The 23734-nt window shown below is 40.0% G+C and overlaps 1 protein-coding gene across 2 annotated transcripts in view; it reads right to left on the minus strand.

Moving 5' to 3' along the window:
- Positions 1–23734, minus strand: part of slc12a1 (solute carrier family 12 member 1) — a 133887-nt gene that overhangs the window by 80613 nt on the left and 29540 nt on the right. For both annotated transcript variants that reach the window (XM_043680183.1, XM_043680182.1), the window contains exons 4-11: positions 12583–12678; positions 7690–7829; positions 7473–7583; positions 7198–7309; positions 6959–7086; positions 6788–6872; positions 4346–4497; positions 485–592 (exon numbers count right to left, since the gene is read on the minus strand). In XM_043680183.1, coding sequence (XP_043536118.1) covers positions 485–592; positions 4346–4497; positions 6788–6872; positions 6959–7086; positions 7198–7309; positions 7473–7583; positions 7690–7829; positions 12583–12678 — 932 coding nt within the window. The remainder of the gene's footprint in view (positions 1–484; positions 593–4345; positions 4498–6787; positions 6873–6958; positions 7087–7197; positions 7310–7472; positions 7584–7689; positions 7830–12582; positions 12679–23734) is intronic.

Raw genomic sequence — 23734 nt, forward strand, 5'->3', positions numbered from 1 at the left:
TAGTAGCCACACACGCAGACGACCAGCAACATGAATTTGACTGGGACAACACTACCATTATAGGGCAAGCGAAACAAAGAACAGCCAGGGAATTCCTAGAAGCATGGCACTCATCCACAAACTCCATCAACAAATACATAGACCTGGACCCAATATACCGGCCACTACAGCGGACAGCTGAAACTGACAACCGGAAGCGGCAGGGACAGGTCACTATAAATGCCGGAGGAAACACCACAGAAGCGCTTCACAGGAGGCTCCCAAGCACTGAGGATGTCACCTAGACAGGGGACGAAATGTTTGCAACAAAAACTTACAGCTCGGCGAACAGAACCACAGCAACAAAACATAATTCTAATTACCTAGTGCATATTTTTACATGAACCTAAAACAAACAAGGTTTTAATTTGTAATAACTGCTATCTGCAATTAACAATCTTCAATGTTATACATCACTTATTAATTAGCTTATGTTCTTTCTTACCTGGAAAATTTTGGGAGCACTGACTAAGGAGGCCAGGGCAGAGGAAAGAGTAGCTGAGAAGATTCCTGCAGTGATGAGGGGACCAAAACCAGACACCATGCTCATAACCTACAGTGCAAGAAAACGTAATCTCACTGCTCTTTGAATCTAAAATCAGGTATCCTACATGAACCAGATTTGGTCCCTTTAAAGAAATACTTCAGTTCTTTAATAATATTTTCTTTAAATCCATATGCACCATATAGAAGTTTATTAAAACTGTGGATGCTGGAAAACTGACAAAAACAGAACTGAAGAAACTCAGTAGGTCTACCAGCATCTGTGGAGAGAAAGCAGAGTTAACATTTCGAGTCCAGTGACCCTTCTTCAGAACGCAGATGTCGAGGAAGGGAAGGGAAGGGAAAGGGAAAGGAGGAGTCAGAGCAGTATGGAAACTGGAAACAAAATTATGAATTTTCCAATTCCAGATGGGAGAGGGAAGCAGCAGCAATGACGTCATCAAAGTAGTGGAGAAAACGTGTTTTGTGGAGAGACCCAAGTAGGATTGGAATGGGTAACATTCTATGTACCCCTTAAAGAGACAGGAGCATAACTGGGGCCCCACTCATGGATTATGGCCACACCTTTAACTTCTTTCAAATACTTTAAATCAAAGGTGTTGTTGTTCAAACAAGCTCAGCGAGGAGGAGGGTGGTAGAGGATGGGAATAATTCAGGCCTTTTCGCCACTTCCAGAAAGAAGCAAAGAGGCTCAAGACTATTCTGATGTAAAATCAATGTATAAAAAGGGTTCACATGTCCATGGTGAAGAGCCAACTAGGTGACTATGAACTGGAAATTCTAAAACTCCGTAAAGCATCAAAAGAATCATAATATGTCAATGGGAGGGGTCTGGATAAGGGAAGAAGAAAAAAAAAGTCAAGGTAGAAAGTATCAAGATCTATGGGATAGGAACAGGTGAAAACAACTGATGAAGGGCCCGAAACGTTGATTTTCCTGCTCCTCTGAAGCTGCCTGATCTGCTGTGCTTTTCCAGCACCCCACTGAACTCTAATCTCTAGCATTTCCAGTCCTCATTTTCACCTACAAAGGATTGGTCTGCCTGGACATGCCTGTTTGTGAATTTTCAAAAGAATATAGAAGTGGACTGTAAAACCTGGGACACTGTTGGGGAAGGGAGAATAACAGATATCTCCAGAGGAGATGAGATGACTGATTACCATGGATAAAGTAGTTTGATATCTGATATTGGGATAATGATCCAGGGAAACAGGAGGAGATGTCTGAGAGCTGACACTCAGCCTCCGCAATGTAGAGGTCAGCACGCTAAACACCACCACTACCCTTGTTATCAGGCTTGCTGACAAAGTCAGGGTTGGATCTGAGAACACAGAGTGCAGTTAAGAGGGAGATCAAGTAAAACTGGTGAGGTTGGGGCACAGACATTAAGGTGACAGTTTTCAATAATCAGATCAAACGCACACAGGTGAAAGGCCAGAGGAAAGGGTCAAGACTGTATTGGAGGCAGGTGAACGGATCTGTGGGATGCGGAAAGGACTTTTCTCCAAAGAAATTGGTATGGAGGTGATGGATGGAAAGTTCAAATTAATTGAGGTGGGAGGGATAAAACTAAGACCTCTGCTGAGTACAGGACGCTCAGCAGACAATGGAAGATCTGAAGGGATGGTAAATATCCAACAAAAAGGTAGGGTTAAGAGAAGCAATGGAGACAGAGGGAAGGTGAGGAAGGTTCCAGAGAGGCAAGGTACCTCTGAGTTGCTAAAAGTGCATTCCTTAAAGCCTGAAAAGGATGATTAAAAGTTTGTCATTAAAATGTTGAACAAGCCGCAGAATAAAGCAGAACTGGGGGGGGGGGGGGGGGGGGCAGGGCAGCTGTGAGAGAAGTATGAGGCAGTGCTGATGGAGAGAGGAGTCAAGAGTGTACATCCACTGACATATGGATCTCGGGATGCATCGAAAATAGTTGCCTGAAGATCACTGTACAGAGAGATTCCATGATCCTAGGTGGATTTGAAAAACAAAGGCTTAAATTCCAGTTGGAATCCATGTGGGCTGAGTCTGACCTGGAGGCTTTCACTGAGGAATGTGATATAGCTATGAAAGTAAGTTTTGGAAAATGTCTTGTCAAACACTTGAAGCGACAACACAAGTAATAATGATGAACAAGAAGAAAGATTCGAATGGAATCTTTAAGAGAAGCAGAACTTTAAGATGTGCATACCTGGAAGAGATGCAGCCAGTGTGTTAAACACTAAAATTAAATGAAGACCAATGGATGCTAGAAATTTAAAACTAAAACAGAAATTGCTGGAGAAACTCAGCAGGTTTGGCAACATCTATGGAGAAAAGCAGAGTTAACATTGAGTCCAGTGACCCTTCTGCTCACCTTCAGCAGTGTTCTGAATTTGGACTCAAATGTTAACTCTGTTTTCTTGCTATATATGCTGCCAGACCTGTTAAGTTTATCCAGCAATTTCTGTTTTGTTACATGCGAGTTCAGGTCCTTTTTAGGCACATTTAATTGGCAGCAAATTGGTTGAAATTCTTGCAGTATGCTACAAACTTTCTCATCACATCTGTAAACAAATCAGGCACTAATTGGAGAAGTGAAAAATGGGTTGAAATAATTGTCACAAAAAAAAGTGAGAAACATCATGGGGGAAGAGGGTGAGGGAGAACAGAAGTTTATTCTTTCAAAACATAGTTTTCTTTCTTTCTGAATGTCTAAATGGAACTGATTTATCAAAATGAATACCCAGTTAATGTTTAAGTAATGTCACAGATGCAGAATTGCTGATAGGTTTACCTAAGTAGAACTGCATTTCAAAGGATAACGAACTGAAATATTTCAGTGACATGAGGTGTGAAAATGTATACATTTCCTTTCTGAAAGGAATACAAGGCTTGCAATTTCAGTTTTTTTTTACAAATACTGAACATCTGTAAATGCTTTACAGTCAATGAAGTTTTTTTAAAACTAAAGCCATTCGTGTAACATAGGAAATGTGGCAACCAATTTGCACAGCAAACTGTCAAACTGCAATGGCCAGACAATCCATTTTTTTCTTTCTGTCGTTGTTTGAGGGATAAAACTTTAGAATACTGGGGATAGTTCCTTCATCTCTTCCTCAAAATCTTTTGCATCCACTTAAGCAAGCCAGTTAGGCATCTGTTTAATATCTCACTTAAGCAAAAGTATCTATTGGCATAGATATCACAGTCGAATATTTAATTACATCAATAGCTTTAACACTTAGGGAATCTCCTGCTCTTCTTCAGTTATTACAAATGAATCTTTAGTGGCCACATCAAATATACAAAGTCACAAAACTACAAAAGCACAAGTGTTTAGAACAAGCCTAGGAAGTGAATAGGTTTTATATTTTAAATTCAAAAAAACATATTGGAGAACTTCAGTGATCATTTCTACCATGATAGAGGTCACAGTTACAGGCAAATCATTCCCTCTTGAAAAGTGGCATTTGCTAATCAAACTCATCGTTACACCAGAAAAACTCCAAAATAAAAAAAAAATGTCAAACTGAAGTTTAGGCCGTCCATTTACAATACTTCCACTGTAAAGGAAAGCTAGAACAAACTAAAACAGAAATTGCTGGTGAAACTCGGGGTTCGCAGCAGCTTTCGAGAGACAATGTGAGTTAATGTTGAGTTCAGTGACCCTTCTTCAGAACTGTTCTGACCTCTAGCATTTGCAGCTCGGTTTTATTACATAAAAGGAAAACTGGGTTGCTTCTAATACATAACTAGATTTGCAATACCAGTTTTACACTCCACCAATAAATTTGAAATACGTTGTTATCGTAGTTCCATCGGCCATTACCTGGAAGTTATTCATTAAACCAAAATTGCACATCTGTGTATCACAGTCAGAGAAATCGTATCCTAATTTACAAGCTGCTGAACCATTACAACTTGTCAAAGCACTGATGGTATCATTAACACTTCCTGTAGCATCACGTACAACAGTCGCACCTGCAAGCAAAAAGGTAAGAAAAAGATGCTTTTAATTCACAAATAGATAAAAAGTTAAACAACCCAAAAGGTTGTAACTCACAAGGCTTGCAACTGTTCTCATGCCACCTTCATGATTAAGTGCTTTTTTGAATTTTGAAATTAAACAACCAGATTATCTATTCTGATGCCTTGACTGGAAACTAAGTGCGGGTTGCAACACCAAAAGTCCTGTTCTTGTTTTTGTATGAAAAAAATGGAGTGGAGTGGAGTGGATAACACTTTGGCTTGAACATCTCATCCAAAATATGGCAGCTACTAGTGCAGAACTCCCTTTGCTCTTCAGGTGAATCTTTGGCTGAGATAGAGACTGAGCACTCAATGAGATTTAGAGGCAAGATTAGTACCACTGTTTTATTATCCATGTCAGCCTTGCCTCAAATCAACAAAAGGGATATTCAAACAAGGCCATGCAGTGCTTGTTTTATATTTAAGCCATACACCAGCTATCCAGTAATCAAATTATTTCACCAAGAACCCAAAATCTAAATAAAATTACAGCCTATGTTAAGGAGTTACAGTGTACAACCAAAATTAAACAAAGTTTACATATCCACCTAATGTAATTCAAATGGCAAAAGTAAGACATATAGGTGATACATTAAAGACTAACATTAAACCAGTTTTAGTTAGTGCAAGGATTGGATTGCTACTGAAGCAATAAAGAAAATGAAATATTACAGCACTATCAGAGTCGGGAGGTATATCTGGTAGTTCTAGTTTCTGACTTTTTTTGCAAACATGAACAATATCCTCCAGGGACTTAATTATACAGAGTAAAGGTAGTGGTTGAGATCACAGACAAAATTATTCATCTCATTGTCGTTCAACTTTGCATTATTCTCAGGTAACTATATTTCTTTATTAGTGGAACTGCATAACGTAATATTGATATATTGAGTACACTAAAACCTGGTTACAACATCCAAAAGCTAATGAGTGCCATTAGAAGTGTGATGTATTGTTCACATTGTTGTGGATTAATCTCCCTCAAAAGGTAGCCTAAAACCTAACTTTTTCGTAAGGCGCTGGGTTCCAGATGCAATTTCATTGGTTAAGCTGCTCGATGTTAAGCAAACCATTTTTTCAAACATTACTGGTAAAATTACAAAAAGGAAAAGACGAACTTGGAATAACAACTATATTGAAAATCTTAGCAGAATGATTGTTTTACTGCTAAACATCCCATAAAAACACCCTTGGCAAAAGGCAAATCCAGAAAACAAGATTGTTTCACATGCAATTCCTGTAGCAGGCTGAGAAATACCAGCCTGTGCCTGTAACTGGGAGAGGGAGAAAAATAGCTATCACTTCTTCCACCCAACAGCAACTGCTGAAAGCTAATTAAAAATCCTGGTTCTGAGAGAGCTTGACCACACTGACCCAAACTGCTTCTATTGTTCCAACTTTAAGAAAAACCCTAGGCCTCACAAACTGTTTACTTTACCACCTTTCCAATTAGACAGCTCAATACCTCGGACTTAAAACCTCTCAGAAAAAAAAAGTCAAAATACTCTTGGAAGCAGCTATAGTGCAGTGTTAATGTATATATGGCTGCACTGGTTGATACGTGACAGAACAGCTCAATTTAAGAAAAAAGTCAATTATTTTAAGCAATCATACTAATTACTCGTACTGTAAATAACTGTGCTGTATACCAATACAATCTCTTCTGTAAACTGGTTAAGCATAAATAAATGAAATTACTTGTTAAATTCAGTGAATGCTGCAAATCTGCAATAAAATAATTGGTGGAGACATCCAACAGGCTGGACAATATCAGAGAAGAGTGTTAACATTTTAAACTGATGGATTTCACTAGTTCTGGCATCAGCAGTCACTGGTTGAGGCCTTTGGCCAGGCAGGAAACAGTTTACTAAAAAAATTATGAAGTTCTGTCTTTAAATTTGGCAACTACCATATTCCAAAGTAGTCTTTCCCACAAAGGTACACTGCCATTCCCTCCCCCACAAAAATCAGGGCCAACAGTTTCCTGGGCTTTTGGCACTTTAAGTTTAAAACTTATCTACTTCAATCTACTGCACTCAAACATTGTTCAATTGGTGAAAATAAATATCTGTACTTCAGTATTTTTAATATTGGATACGTAAAGAACTGGGAAATGACTTTCTATTTTTAATACTTACTAGCTCAATTTCCACTTAAGCATACTTTGTGTTCATCTATGATTTCTTGTATTTATGTTTTAGTCTCTAAACAATAATCACTCAAGAACAAGGTACTATCTTACCTATGCAGATGGCAACAGCTATATAAGTCAAAGTTGTTACGAAGATAGCTAACATCGTTCCTTTTGGGATGGCTACTTGTGGATCCTGAAATGCAAGCGTTTTAAGGTCACAAAGCTTTGACATAAAATAAATACACTTAATATATTAAAAAGTAATCAAGAGGAACATACCTTTAAATCACCAGAGATGTTGGCACCAGCAAGAATGCCAGTAGCAGCTGGGAAAAAGATGGCAAAGACAGAGAAGAAACTTTCTCCATCCCTGAAAGATGGCCCAAAATTCTCTGCAAATACTTGAGCTGCATAGGTTAAAAATAAGAAACTGCTAAATTGAGAGGCCAAATTAATTGGACTGCATGTTTCATCTCTTCCCACCAAATAGGTTCCTTATTGGTAAGCACAGAACTTACCTTGATAGTTAAAGAAACCTTTGCTTCTTTTTTCAATTGTACTTGGAATAACAGTTCCAATAAAAAAGTTAGCAATACCGATAAGAAGAATTATCAAAAGAACAACTTGAGCCTGTCGAAAAGACAAAATTTGCATCAATACATCTCACTTACTTTCAAACAAAGAAACTGAAATTCTCATTTGATTTTGACTAAATAAGACAAGATACTGGATTAAAGTGACTTCTATTTTAAGCTGCACTGATAAGATTTTAGCTGCATTTTAAAAATATTACCTTTGTTTCCCACTCCATGCCAGCTACTGTTATGCCAAGAAGTACTACTACCGTAATGCAACCTACAATTCGTATATCACTGATTGAATCCACCATGAGAACATTATTTTCCTGCAAAGATGACAAATTATTGTGAAAAATAGCAAAGAAGTTCAAAGATGGGACTTTTAAAAAAACTTAATAAATAACTTATGCTACAGTTAGCAAATTAGATTACCTTTAGAATATCCACTACAGTTTCTGCAAACCCAACAACATACATTGCCACGGCTACAGCATTAGCAAAGGAAAAGATTAAGCCAATAGATCCACCAAATTCTGGTCCGAGACTCCTGGATATGAGATAGTAGGCACCACCTGTAGGTCAGAAAATAGTTAATATTCTAATAATTTAAAAAATCATTTGCCAACATAAATGAGGGAAGGGACTGCTTGAAGTTAACATACAGAGGAACCTCGATTATCCGAATTTTGAATTTTCCGAAGCAGATTTCAAGGTCCCACAAAAACATTACATCAAACAGGGACGTGTAATCGAGTGACCCATACTGAAGAACATGTGAAAACTGACAAAACAAAGAAACACAAGCAGCTCAAGCATCACTAACTGGATATTTTTTAGGTAAGGGTTGTTACACAGCCCTTTGCAAACGTCAGTGTTTTACAGTACAGGATATTCCCATCACTTTACTGGGCCGTTCATTTAAAGAAAAGGCCGAGAACGTAAATGCGTGCGCGAGACGTGCTTCTGTCTTTCTCTCGCAAGACAGTGTTCCCGGAAACTGACAAATGGTCTTGCGGTTGTAGTAGCTGTTCGGGTCCTTGTTTAATGCTGGGATCTGACATACACAGTATTTATGTGATGCTAAGTCCTTTTCATTTTAACTTGTAATTGGCAGACTGCAAGGATTAGTTTGTTTAAATAGCAGACTTACTAAAATTAAAGATTTAAACAAATTCTCCAGTAGAGCACGGCGTTAGATCAGCATGGCTTCCCTTGTTTAACGTAAAATCAATTATCTGAACGAAATAGTGCCCGTCCACCTCGTTCGGATAATCAAGGTTCCTCTGTGTTTAACACAGCTAAGATTGTGCATTTGACTAGAGACAACTTGAAATAAAGGAAATGACCATTAACTTTCTAGAGTATCAGACACCAAACTACCCAAAATCAAATTATAGGTTATTTGGTGAACCTCAGCAAATTAAAAAATATTCAAAAACAAACAAATATCCTGGTGAAACTTTTCATCTTGCAATCAGGACAGGTACAAAAATGCCAAACTTCAAAGGTGCTTCAGGAAGTAGCATTTTGTCTACGCACACATACATGTCCCCATCCCCACCCCGACCCGTATGCACCAGCTGCTGTGCCACTCATTAATCATACTCATTCCCTACTCCATTTTTGTTTATCACAGAAGAAGACAGCCCATACAGGTGGAGGGGTGGCCAACAAGCAGGTCCTCATTCCCTACAAGAGGTGAATCCTGACCCTCGCAGGAGAATGAAAAACATTTAAGTAGTATTTAAATGTGAATTTGTAATGCCAAGACAGACAAGGCTATGGTCAACTGCTGGAAAATGAGATTAGACTAGTTTTAGGTGCTTGTTTTTGACCAGCACAGACTTAGCTGATAAGGCAAAGAGTCTTTACCTGTGCTGCAGATCTCCATGACCAAGATCAGGACTACTTCTACAACGACACTGAAACACACTGTGGCAGGCCACAGTACCACCCTGCATTCCACTTCAACTCTCACAATAATACCTGCCTCAGCCTCAATCATTGCACTCCACTTTTAACCACTGGCCGTGATGCCTTCTTTATTTTGTCTCCTACTAGCTTACCCTCAAGCTTAGTGCATGAATGCCAGGCTCCACCAAAGCCAGATCCTCAACCTCCATGGACAACAGCAGCCTCAGACAAAGCATCAGCAAGCTGCCTCTGTACTTCCCCAACCACACCAGATACTAGTACCTTGGTGTGGTCCATATTCAGAATGTGGCATGCAATTGGATGAGAACAGAGAAGCAGCGGCACAGAGGCACATGGGATGCAATGGTCCTGATTCCTCAGAGGCTCCACCAGTACAATGAATCTTTCAAACATCTGGCTGCTTGAATGGTCAAGTTGGCAGTTATCATGGAGAGACAGGCCCAAAACCCTCAGGGGCTGCTTGAGAGACCCAGTTCTCAAAGAAACAGGATAGGTGTTCATCAATGGCTGTACCAGGGAACTTCAACAGAGGGTCAATGCTGCCGGATGGCAATACTGTAGCTGGGAAGGAGGCAGCTTGTGTGCTGCAGATTGCCCATGACCCATGTTTCTCCCCCTTTCAAAAGCCTTATGATCACCGTTTGTGGTGGAGGGGTCACTTATCCTAGCCACTTTATGGTCATGGTGACTTTTTTTTGTTTCCCCTATTGCATCCTTCCCATGTACATTGCGATGGAAGACAACACGGAGTGCTTCTCTGCCAGTGGCCTCTAGCCTCAGCCTGAATATGCCAGTGAGCCCCCAAAATCCACTTCCTAGTTGACCATCCAGTAACTCCACTGACTGGTGGGTGCCTCCATAGGGATTTACTCCCCTGAGAGTTAGAAACACAGCTGCCTGCTTCCTGCACATGTAGTGTGTTTGCTGCAGAAGCACGAGAGAGATTGATAGAGCATACTGCTGTACGGAAGGATGTGCATCCCTGCTTCACTGAGGACTGCTAAGCAACAAGGTAAGCTGACCGTTTTTGTGACTGCATTACTTGGCATGGGATGCCAAGGCACAGCAGGATGCTATGAACATCCAGGTAGGTGCTAAGTGAACAAGCAAGCAAGCAACCTTAAGATACAATCTAATCTAATAATCAAGCTAGGTGCCCGTCACTGTGTGCAAAGTGTACCCTCTGCAACCTCTTAGTACGAGTTGCTCTTGTGTCCTTCAATGCAAGTCTGTGCTTAGAGCACACTGCCAGTGAAAGTAGAGGCGTCAAGATGGTTTGGCAGGTATCAGATGCTAATGCCTGTAGATGATATATTGGTGCCTAGTGTCCAGCAGAGAGGTGGTTCACAGCAAGCAGCAAGCTAGATCCTCCGGGCACAAGTTCAGGTTTCCTAGTTGTGTTTTTCTGATGTCTAGCTTTTTGGCAAAATGAAAGCCTGAATATTAAATTAAATGAGTTGCAGCATTTTACAGGTATTAATCCCTGTCAACTGACAATTTGTCACTTTTTGAAAATTTAGCTATGCTACTTGTGCAAAATGATTTGGAGATGCCAGTGTTGGACTGGGGTGTACAAAGTTGAAAATCACAACACCAGGTTATAGTCCAACAGGTTTATTTGGAATCACTAGCTTTCAGAGTACTGCTCCTTCATTCGGCATACTCCACAACCACCCTCCCCCCTGCAAAAAAACAAACTGTCCCAGTGATATGGCAATCCAGATCTTGAACAACTGGAGATGTATTTGGTCTCAAATTGAGGGAAACGTATGCAAAGTTCGATTGGATGCAAAACTCTTCTCAATATCAGCTTGATGACATGGATGAACCCACAAATGATACTAAAACAGCTTCTTGAAAGTTCACCCAATCAATTTTGAGAATAAAACACTTTCAGAATTTGTCAGAATTCTGGTTTGGCATGATGATTGATTATTTTGACATTGCAACATGCACATTAAAAGTATGGTGCATTTTAATAGCATGTATCTGCATGAAGCTTCATTTTACTCATTTATCTGCATGAATCTTCCAACAACCAACCGTAGATGTCACAGTGAACGTCAGATGTGCAGTATCAATTATAGTGCAGATTGAGAGACCGAGTCACAGTCTCATTAGGCCCTGTGAGCACATAAAATAACAACCCCCCCACCCCCAAACCCCAAAAGTATTTTAACAAATGTGATATATTATATTACCATTAAATGCAAACTTTAACAATTAATAACTAAATGTTGCTCGTGTTCCTGGTAGCTGCTGAGATAATGATAATTTTTAAGAACCAAAATGGGATCACATTAGAAAATAATTTCGCAAGCACTGCATTAGGTAATAGTCCCAACGTTTATTTGCTCTGCAGTCAGATTATACAGAATGTAAAAAAAAAGTTACTCCAGACTGCACATGGTATCGTAGCCACATACAGGAGGCATGGCTCGGAAATAAATATTTCTGACTTTACTATTTTTCAGAGGAGAATAGCGATGACTGGATGCATTCTTTCATACTTGCAATGTTAGTTCTAAGGACATTTTTGTTACAAGGCAATCAGACAAGGAACAGACGAGAAATAAAAACGGAAATTGTACAGGTCTGAATTCATATTGCAAGCTAACAGGGGAGATGAGAGGGGAAAATAACTGCAAGTGATTCGGAAATATTGAGGAAACAAATACTATTATGAGGTGACTTCAATTATATCAAGATAATTTAATCAATCAAGGAACACATTTAGAATGTAACAAAGCATTTGTAAATCAGTGTAGCTCGAACATCAAGATGTATTGATCTAACCATAAGCCATTTAGTGTCCAAAAGTGGGAAACAAAAATAACGTGTTTAGAAAGCTACTTGGCAGGTGCATTGGTGCGGAGTTTGAGAAATAAGACTGCAAAATAGATCTAGACGAAACAGAAGTAATCTTAATAGGGCCGTATTCTCAGGCATCTTTTAACCATGTGGAGGGTGGGATGCAGAAAACGTACTTAGCATTACATATTCTCTGTTCACTCCTTTATCTTTCCCTTTAGAACTAGAAAGAGGAGGCTAATACGTATTATGGATTAAGTACTAGTCTGCTAAGACTGAATACATTTTATTTCAATGTTGCCAACACTCTACATCAATATCTGCATTCAGATTCACATAAGATTAATTTGTTGATTAGTGACGGTAAAAGTTCAACTATTTTTGCTTTTTTCTAAATACAACATAAATTACAATTATCAGATTGCAAAGTATATTTAGAATGAATCATTTCAAAATCAGGTCAATTGTAATTGGTAATGTGAAGCAGGCTGCTTTTCACACATTAGCTACAATTTTCCCTTTAAACATAGTTCATTTCATAACGATCTGAATAGTGCAATGAATTTGTTTTTACATTACCTCCTCGAACAACTCCATTGGTACAAATGGCTGACATAGAGATACCTGTTACGACAGTTACCACTGAACTCAGGCAAATGACGATGACTCCAAGACCTGCAAAGAATTCCAGATATATCTTAAACCTGTTTCTTGTACATAATCATCAACACAGCAACTCGTTAACTTACGAGTCTGGAACCTGAAATTTACCAAAATTAAAAAGGTGTCTGTAATGGTCCCATTTTGGACAGAATGCCTGAAATGTATTAAGATGAAAGGAATCTGTAATGGTCCCATCCTTGGGCAGAATACTTAAAATGTACCAAAATTAAAGGCATTTTTAATGTTCCCATCCTTGGACGAAATACCTGAAAAGTACCAAAAATTAAAAGGATCTGCTAGCGTCCTGTCCTTGGACAAAACATCTGAAATGCACTAAATTAAAGAAACCTTGAAGGGTATCATCCTTGAAGGGTAGTCTAGAAACATCAAATATCATTACCTCATCCAGACTGAAAACATGACTTCAGACTTCACACAATTGTCATCTTGGCAACATAGTTAAGACCTGAACTCTCAAGAGCCGGATAGCTAAACAGAGTAAAGCACTGCCAAGAGGTTATTGACTGACCATAATCAGTTCCGCGTTTTGGTGACCCAAGTATAACGAAAATCATTACCTCCATGAACACATCCATTTGTTGAAATCAAAGATTGACAACCCAGTAACTAACATTACTACAGTAGCTAGAAGGATAACAACTCCGAGACTTGTCAATAATGAACTTATATACAGTTATAGCAAACTGAGGCACCACCTTATGTTGTGCACTCTTTGAATGTTGTCTTAATTTCAGACAGCCGGTAAACCAGATCACTTTATTGATGCACTTCGACATTTCTAATGTGGAGAATCTAAGCTGCTCACATGCATAAATGAAAATGTTGGAACCTGAATACTAAAAAGATATAAAATTTCTTGCAACAAATTTTATGACAATTAAAAGAATTCATGTTCAGCCATTCAAGGAAATTCTACAAAAGTAGTTGAACACAGGTCATAAATCCATATTATTTGTAACATATTTGTAAAAAAAAATTCAGCACCATTGAATGTACCAGGATTTAAAATTCCATTATAGATATTGTTAAGTGAAATAAATCAATAAAAACAAAATGTACACATCATTGAAGAGTTAATTTAGGACAATAAACAGAACAATTAGCTATCAACAAGAACAAAGGAGATAAAACAAATGCTGCAAAGATCAAACAATGTTTAATAAAATAAAAATGCTCTCACGTTGTCTGTATTAGTTAAATTTATACCCGGGCAACCTGTAGCCAGCTATCTGCTATGGACACTGCACATAATTTAAAATGGATAGTTGCACAATGATGGGATTGGCTTTTACCTTTTCGCACAATATTCCCTAAATCATTTGGAAGGAATCACCATGAGCATGCTGTAGTGATGTCCAGGCTTTACTATGTTAAGCCACCATTATGTTTTTATTGTGGTAGGAGCTATTCCAGTTTCAAATTAATAAATAGCTGTAGTAAGCAGTCAATGCCTGCTGAGCTGCATTATTGTCACTGCTAGACAGCCAGAGGTGTTTACTAGTTGCAGAGAAAGTTAATAATTTATCGGGAAACCACAGTATTTACCAGACAATGATTCCCTCAGGTTGCTTTAAAAAGGAAAATATTTTAATATGACCAGAAAATGATGGAATTGTTGAGTCTATAGTGAAAAAGAGATAGATGAGGCATACAACGATAAAATGTAGAAGTTAATACAGGCAGTTTTTGTTCAAATCATTTTTCCCCTGAATTGGCCATATGACCAAAGCCACCATTTTACTGCCTGTCCCTACGTGCCTAAAGTTTCCCAGAACTACTGCGACTCAACGGCAATCAGTCAAGACAAAAGGAGTACAGCAGTGACACCAAATGGTCTTATTTAGCCTGAGAAGGTGACACATGATGACAACGGAATATATAGTTAGAATATGTACAGCGGGATGGTGGGTGAAGACGATTATTGGCTTCCAATTATTCAATCAGAACAAATTATATTCATGAATAATAGGACTAGCGCTAACAACAGAAAGAGTGTCTAGAAAAATAGCAGTCTCTTCCCTCCAATTGTCCACGTACAACTGAAAGATGGTTTACATAGGTCATATGATAACCACTTTGTCAACGGATATAAAAATGAGGATCCAACGAATTCTCATGCAAATAACTTTCCAGACCAAAAGTAGGTGCAACTCTCTTGTCAATTATCTGTTGGCATAAAACAGTTCACGGAGAAAGTGAGGTCTGCAGACGCTGGAGATCAAAGCTGAAACTTTATTGCTGGAACAGCACAGCAGGTCAGGCAGCATCTAGGGAACAGAAGATTCGACGTTTCGGGCACATGCCCTTCTTCAGGAAAGTTCACCTGATACATACAATTTTTCGATTTGCAAATAAAACATGATCCGGTGTGGCCATTTTCTGAGGGTGAATACAGCATTTGCTGGCATTTTAAATTAAATGTCATTAACTATTCCTACTGTAAGCTGTAAAAACCAAATTTAAATATTTGAGTGAAAGAAACAGCAACTTTAATTCCTAATCCTAAGAAAATTTACATTTTAATTTGAAGAAAAGGTATAGCTGCATGCCGAAAAGAATTTAACCTTCCTGATTGGTTGCAGCACAGGTTAAGTGAGGAAAGGCCAAAGAGGCAAGTACAGTTCAGGGGTGCCAATTACGGGAAAACAAAATCTTAGAAGCATTAAGGAATTTGTCTCAGAAAAGGAAAAGTTTATGATTAAATCTTTTGATTGAAGCAAACCTACGTTTTGATGCGAAAAACATTAAGATTTGTTGGAATCTCTTCACATTTTTCAACAGTTTACTTGTTAACAGAATGTAGTAAAATAGCATCGCATTGAATGTTTGTTTCTTTTTAAAAATAGATGTTTTAATTATCAGAAGGCAAGACAACATCCGGAACTCTTCCACAGCCATTATGGCAGTAAAACAACATAAGACTTGGCCAGAAACAAAATAAACTTCTATTTTCCCAGAGGATCACATATCTATTGCTACTTTTATACTGAATTTTATAAAAGGGCAAAAGGGATGTACTCTTAGCACAGATGGAGATGAACATGTATAACATGATCATTATTACAGCAACATGGATGGAAGGTGATCCAAACGCTGGAGGTATTTTACATATCAGAATGACTGCAAGCTGGGAAAAGGTGATGGAATAGCTTTATTAATGAAGGACAACATTAGTTCAGTGTAGAGAGATGGACTTAGTTTGAAAATGTTGTGTAGCTTGGGCAGAGGTAAGATATAGCAAAACAGGAGATTCACTTGTGGGATTAGCTCATTGGCTCTCTAACAATAGTTAGAGTTCTGGACAGAGAATACAGTAAAAATAAATGGGGCAAGAAAGAGATGAACTGCAATAATCACAAGTGACTTTAATGTACATGCAGTTTAGGAGAATATTATAGGTTTAAGATAGGCAGGGAAATATATTTAAGAGACTATTTTGGAACAATTGCTTATAAAAGTAATTTCAAGCACCATCCAGGAAGCAGGCTAATCTAGATCCGATCATGTGCAATGAGACAGAATTAATCAATAATTTCACTGCAAAAGAAGTCCCAAAGTGCCAGTGATCACAACACAATTGAATTTCATGCAAACTCTGAAAGGGAGAGGTGACAGTCCTCGTGGTTTAAAACCTAAAGGTAATTATGATGTTATGTAGGTAAAGTTGACTAAGGTGAATCAGGAAACTAGGTTAAAAAGTAGGACAATAAGGTTAGAGTAGCAGACTTGGGAGTTACTTAATAACTCGTTTCTCTTTGTGAGAAAGAAGAAAGGCTCTTGGCAAGGATGCATCATCCAAGGCAAAATAGGAAGTTGAGAGTAGCACTGAAAGAGACACTGTACATATCTGCATGTTAGTAGTAGTCAGAGGATTGGTCAGATTTTTAAGAACAAAAGAAGGACTGAAAAAAGATAAAACAGAATAGGAGAAAAAGCTAGCTGGTAATAAAAACACATGGCAAATGTCTACAAGTATTGAATACAAGGAGCAGCAACTAAACCTAAGTGTTGGACATCTTGAATGTGTTTGGGGAATTGACCATGAAAAATAAGGCAACGGTGAAGGCTTTGAACAGGTAACGTGCATCCGAATTCACTGTACAAGACTTAGAACAGCTCCCAGAGATAACTGAAAATCTAGAGGCGGTAGACAAGTAGTTAATTTAAACCTTCAACAATCATAACTATCTTTTGTGCCAGGTAATGACTCCAATCAGCTGAGTGTTTTCTCCCCAAATCCCACCAACTCCAGTTTTCCTAGGACTCCTTGACATCATATGATCTGGAATTTAGCTCTTTTGTGCATGTTTGAACTAAAGTTGTAAGGAGGTCAGGAGCTGAATGGCTTCTAAGAAGGAGTCTAAAACTTGAGTACATGGATTTAAGACAGAGGAGGATAACATAATTCTCTCAAAAAGATCTTATAGCACGTGAAATTCTTTTCCCTATAAAATGGCAGTGGAGCCTGGGGCATTGGATTTATTTCAGGCTAAGTTAGATTTTTGAAAAACAAGAGAATCAAAGGTTATAAGGGTGTAGACAGGAACATGCAACTGAAACAACAACCAGATCAGCCAGTGTTCCTGCATGATGGAGTAAATGTGAAGGGTCAAACAACTAGCTCCAGCTCCTTACGCACATGTTGCGATTATGCATAAATATAAAATGATTTACTGAGCCAAGAAAACAAATGTCTTTGACATATTTGCTTATGTAAGGATTAAGAATCAAAATGGAGATCTTTTAGCAGGACAAACAAAATTAGCACAAATGTTCAGCATGTTATTTTTCGCCAGAGACAACCTTTCTTATCATAATAGCAGATTTTCTTAATATACAGTTTTAATGATTTTTAATGTGGGAGCTAAATATTCTTTTCCCAAAGCAACAGTATTGCCCAAGTTCAACTTTGTCACCCACTGCTATTAGCCCATCAATTTTTGTTACCCAAGTTTCAACAATGACAATCAGGCCATTTAGTACTTTAAACAATTTTTTTTTCAAAGGCTCTCCTATAGACAATAAAAAGTATTTGCCAAAATAGGATCGATGCTGGGTCCACTTCTTTTCATCATTTACAAAAAGGATAGGAGGTATAGTTAGAACGTTTGCAGGTGACACCAAAATTGGAGGTGTAGTGGACAGCAAAGAAGGTTACCTCAGAGTACAATGGGATCTTGATCAGATGGACCAATGGACTGAGGAGTGACAGATCGAGTTTAATTCAAACAAATGTGAGGTACTGCATTTTGGAAAGGCAAATCAGAGCAGGACTTAGACAATTAATGGTAAGGTCTTGGGGAGTGTTGCTGAACAAAAAGAGACCTTGAAGTGCAGGTTCATAGTTCCTTGAAGGTGGAGTAGTAGGTGGATAGGACAGTGAACACACTTGGTATGCTTTCCTTTATTGGACAGAGCATTGAGGAGTTAGGAGATCATGTTGTGACTGTATTGGACATTAGTTAAGCCATTTTTGGAATATTGTGCGCAATTCTGGTCCCCCTCCTATCGGAAAGATGTTGTGAAACTTGAAAAGGTTCAGAAAAGATTTACAAGGATATTGCCAGGGTTAGAGGATTTGACCTGTAGTAAGAGGCTGAATAGGTTGGGGCTGTTTCTCTACAGCGTCAGAAGCTGAAGGGTGACTTATAGAGATTTATAAGGGCATTGGATAGGGTAAATAGACAAGGTATTTTCCCTGGGGTGGGGGAGAACTAGAGGATATAGGTTTAGGGTGAGAAGGGAAAGATTTAAAAGTGACTTAAGGGGCAACTTTTTCAGGCAGAGGGTGGTGCATGTACAGAATGAGCTGCCAGAAGAAATTGAGGAGGCTGGTATGATCACAACATTTGATCCCCTTGGATGATGAGAACAGAGGAACTTCTCGTCAAAAGAAAGGCAGGTTACGTAAGGTGGAGGTAGCAAGGATCTTGCACAGCTTTAGAGGAAACAGGCTTGCTAGAAAGGAGCTTAGAAATGGACTGAGGAGAGCCAGGAGGGGGCACGAAAAAGGCTTGGCAAGAAGGATTAGGAAGAACCCAAAAATGTTTTACTCATACGTGAGGAATAAGAGAATGATCAGGGAGAAGGTAGGGCCGATCAGGGAAAGCGGAAGGAACTTGTGCGTGGAGTCTGAGCAGATAGGGGAAGCCCTAAATGAGCTTTTTGCTTCGGTTTTCACCAAGGAAAGGGAACTTAGAGGAGTTGGGATACGGTCTTGACCAGATCACAATTGATGAAGATGATGTGCTAGAAATTTTGGAAAACATTAAGATTTATAAGTCCCCAGGGCCAAACCAGATTTATCCTAGGATGCTCCAGGAAGTGAGAAAGGAGGTTGCTAAGCCTCTGGTGAGGATATTTGCCTCTTCACTCTCCACGGGAGTCGCACCAGACGACTGGAAGGAGGCGAATGTTGTTCCTCTTTTCAAGAAGGGCAATAGGGAAATTCCTGGCAATTACCAGACCAGTCAGTCTCACATCTGTGGTCAGCAAAGTTGTGGGAAGAATTCTGAGGGATAAGATTTATGAATATTTGGCAAAACATAGTGTGATTAACGGCAGTCAGCATGGCTTTGTGAGGGGTAGGTCATGTCTCACAAATCTTATTGAGTTCTTTGAGGAGGTGTCAAGACAGGTCGACGACAGTCTAGCATGGATGTGGTGTATATGGATTTCAGCAAGGCCCATGCTGATCCCCATGGTAGGCTTATTCACAAAATCAGGAAGTATGGGATACAGGGAGATTTGGTGATCTGGATTCAGAATTGGCTGGCTGACAGAAGGCAGAGTGTGGTTGTAGACGGAAAGTATTCTGCCTGGAAGACAATGTTGAGTGGGGTCCTGCAGGGCTCTGTACTTGGGCCTCTGCTCTTTGTAGTTTCTATAAATGACTTGGATGGGGAGGTTGAGGGGTAGGTTAGTAAATTTGCAGATGACACAAAGGTTGGAGGTGTCGTCGATAGTATAGAGGGCTACTGCAGGCTGCAGCGCAACATAGGCAGGATGCAGAGCTGGGCTGAGAAATGTTAGATGGAGTTCAACCTGGATAAATGCGAAGTCATGCATTTTGGAAGGTCAAATCCGAATGCTGAATATAGGATTAAAGACATGATTCTTGGCAGTGTGGAGGAACAGAGGGATCTGGTGTGCAAGAACATAGTTCCCTCAAAGTTGCCACCTAAGTGGATAGGGTTGCTAAGAAAGCATATGGTGTTTTGGTTTTCATCAACAGGGGGATCGGGTTTAAGAGCTGTGAGGTTTTGCTGCAGCTCTACAAGTCCCTGGTGAGACCACACTTGGAATACTGTGTCCAGTTCTGGTTGCCCTACTATAGGAAAGATACAGAGGCTTTGGAGAGGGTGCAAAGAAGGTTTACCAGGATGCTGCCCGGACTGGAGGGCTTGCCTTATGAAGAGAGGTTGAATAAGCTTGGACTTTTCTCTCTTGGAAAAAAGGAGGAACAGAGGAGACCTGACCAAGGTATACAAAATAATGAGAGGAATAGGTAGAGTCAATAGCCAGAGATATTTCCCCAGGGCAGGATTGACTGGTATGAGAAGTCATAGTTTGAAGATATTAGGAGGAAGGTATAAAGAAGACATCAGAGGTAGGTTCTTTACGCAGAGTGTTGTGAATGCATGGAATGCATTGCCAGCGGTGGCGATAGAAGCGAAGTCACTGGGGACATTTCAGCGACTGCTGGACATGCACATGGACAGCAGTGAGTGAGGGGTGCGTAGGTTGTTACTATATTTTACATCAGGATTAAGTCTCGGCATAACATCGTTGGCCAAAGGGCCTGTTCTAGGCTGTACTTTTCTATGTTCTATGAAAGGCATCTGAATAGAGGGATATGGGCCAAGTGTTGGCGAATAGGACTAGATTAGGTTAGGATGTCTGGCTGACATGGAAGAATTGGACCAAATGGTCTGTTTCTGTGCTGTACATCTGTATAACTCTATATCTTCCTCCCTCAGTCTCTGCAGAGTACAGATTCCATCTTAACTCATTCTTTCCCGAGTTCACTGTCCTCTTACCCTCCATGTAAATTTCCCAAATGCATTTACCTAGCCCTGTGTGTTCATGCAAATCGCATTTGATCAATCACATCTAACCTTCTCTCTTCCTTGAGTCAGTCTCCACCCAAATTCCTTTCCACACCCAATTTGAACTTCTCTGGGCTCCATCCTTGCATTTTAAAAGTCTGAATGTTGGATGCTGTTCCCTATTGATTTGCTTTATTGCACTCATCTGCATTTCGGTGCTCTGCACTCTAGTGAAACCATTACCCTCATTCACCATGGCCACAGCCCCTCTATGACTCTCAACCTCATTCCCTTCATCCAATGTACACAGATTTTAAGGGTATAGTGGACTACTGGTTTTGGCATCTAATGACAGACTGGGTTAGACCATATAAGCACTCAGACACGCTTTCCAGAATTATCCAGTAATTCAAAAGCTTCTTTTCTTGATTGCAAACAGTATTCATTACCAATCACACTGTTGGAGATGAGATTAGAGGAGATAGAAGTGGGAGGAGCTCATTATTTATTTTTTGGTAAGATGGAGGACAATATGATCAGCTGCCTCTGCCAATTTCTCTTTCTGCGAGAGAACTAGGCTGTAGTGATTGGAACGAGGTCAGCCTGGTGGATCTTAAGAGTACAAGTTCTCTGATTGGACCAAGTTTACAGCCTCAATCATGCAGTCCTGGTTGACAGATATAGAGTGTGTTAGGGGTTTTGCCCACTTAAAGAGCCAGCTCTGAACTAGTTGGGTCAGAATTACATACTGTGCACATGTAAATAAAGGATGACATGGTGACAGGATGCTGGCCTTTGTGGAACTATTGCACAGGCGAAACAGTTAGTAACCAAAGCAAAAATTTATATTTTTGTGAATTTATAACTCGTCATTCCACCATGTGCCCCTCAAAGGATTTCCAAAACTTTATTGAATAAGATAGACTGTTTACCAAAAAGTTAACAACTGGTACCTTGGCATCAATCCACAATTTTTGACAATTCCTTATTTAAAAACTGAAAAAACTATAGATGTTGTAAATCAGAAACAAAAACAAAAAGTTGCTGGAAAAGCTCAGTAGGCCTGGCAGCATCTTTGAAATCGACATTAACATTTTCGGTCCAGTGATTCTTCCACAGAAGTGATGGTATCTGGGAAAATGTCAGTTTATATGCAGAGGATAGGGTGGGGGAGGAGGTAAGGAGTAAACAATAGATAGAGATAGAGCCCAAAGAGAGAGAAGAACACTTGGGAATATTGCGTGCAATTCTGGTCTCTTTCCCATCAGAAGGAGGTTGTGAAACTTGAAAGCACTCAGAAAAGATTTACAAGCATGTTGCCAGGGTTGGAAAATTTGAGCTATAGGGAGAGGCTGAATAGGCTGGGGCTGTTTTCCCTTCAGCAGAGGCTGAGGGGTGACCTTATAGAGATTTATAAAATCATGAAGGGCATGGGTAGGATAAACATACAAGGTATTTTCCCTGGGATGGGGGAGTCCAGAACTAGAGGGCATAGGTTCAGGGTGAGAGGGGAAAGATGTAAAAGGGACTTAAGGGGCAATGTTTTCACACAGAGGGTGGTGCGTGTATGGAATGAGCTGCCAGAGGAAGTGGTGGAGGCTGGTACAATTACAGCATTTAAAAGGCATCTGGGAGGGTTAGATGAATAGGAAGGGTTTAGAGGGATATGGGCCAAGAGTTGGTAAATGGGACTAGATTAGTTAGGATATCTGGTCAGCATGGACCAGTTGGACCAAAGGGTCATTTCTGCGCTGTATACCTCTGACTCTATAACAGTAGGACAGACAAAGGAGTTGATAACAATCTGGGTGGGAGGGTGAATATCTGTTAAAGGAGACAGGTAGTGTGCAATGGCAGATGTGATAACTACACCTGGTGTGTAGGATAGGGGGCTAGAACATGGGAGAGTTCAAGCCCTAAAATTATTGAACACGATAGCACATCCAAAAGATGCAGGGTCCAAGAGTGGAAAGTGAGATGTTGTTCTTCGAGCTTACACTGCTTCACTGGAGCACTGCAGCAGGCAGAGACAGAGGTTGGCCAGGGAACAGGGTGGTGTGTTCAAGTGGTAGACAACAGATTGCTCAGAGTCTTTATTGCGGTCAGAATGGAATAATCCATGAAACGGTCACCCAGTCTACTCTTCACTTCTCCAGTGTAGGGAAGGCCTCGTTGTGAGCAGTGAATGCAGTAGACTAGATTGTGTACTGTGCAGTTAAAGTGCTGCTTCACCTGGAAGGTGTGCTTTGGCCCTTGGAGAGTATGTGCATGGTTAAATGGGCAGATGTTATACCTTCAGTGGTTGCCAGGGGAAGGTGCTGTCTTCTTACTTACCATCCTACCAGCATCCACATGCAGAAGATCATCAGCCACCATTTCCACCATGTCCAGTGAGGTGCCACCACTAGACACTTATTCCCTTCCCCTCCTCGGTCCACTGTCCACATGGACCGGTGCCTCCAGGACTCCTTGGTCCACTCTTCTTTCACTTCCAATACATCCCCACAGCACCTTGCCTTAAAAATCGCCAAAGGTGTAACATCTACCCATTTATCTCCTCAGTATCCAAGGGCCCAAACATAACTTACAGGTGAAGCAGCACTTTACCTGCACTTCTCACAATCTAGTTTCCTGCAGTCACTGCTCATAATGTGGTTTCCTTTACACTGGGGAAAACAAAGCGTAGACTGGGTGACTGCTTCGTAGAATATCTGCATTTTGCCTGCAAGGACCCTGAGCTTCACGTTGCCTACCACTTTAACACATACCCCATTCCGTGGCTAACATCTCAGTCTGTGGCCTGCTGCAGTGCTCCAACAAAGCTCTGCGCAAGCTGGAATAACACCACCTCATTTTCCACTTAGAGTCTGGAGGCAGCAGTGTCCCTGTTTTGAATTCAATAATTTGAACTCCCCCATGGCCTAACCCCCCTACCCCTGTTATCACAGTCTGCCATTAGCCATTTCCCTACCCTATATTACTCTACATTTGCCCCTGAC

The sequence above is a fragment of the Chiloscyllium plagiosum genome, chromosome 40 (assembly GCF_004010195.1).
Source record: "Chiloscyllium plagiosum isolate BGI_BamShark_2017 chromosome 40, ASM401019v2, whole genome shotgun sequence".
Classification (NCBI taxonomy): Eukaryota; Metazoa; Chordata; class Chondrichthyes; order Orectolobiformes; family Hemiscylliidae; genus Chiloscyllium; species Chiloscyllium plagiosum.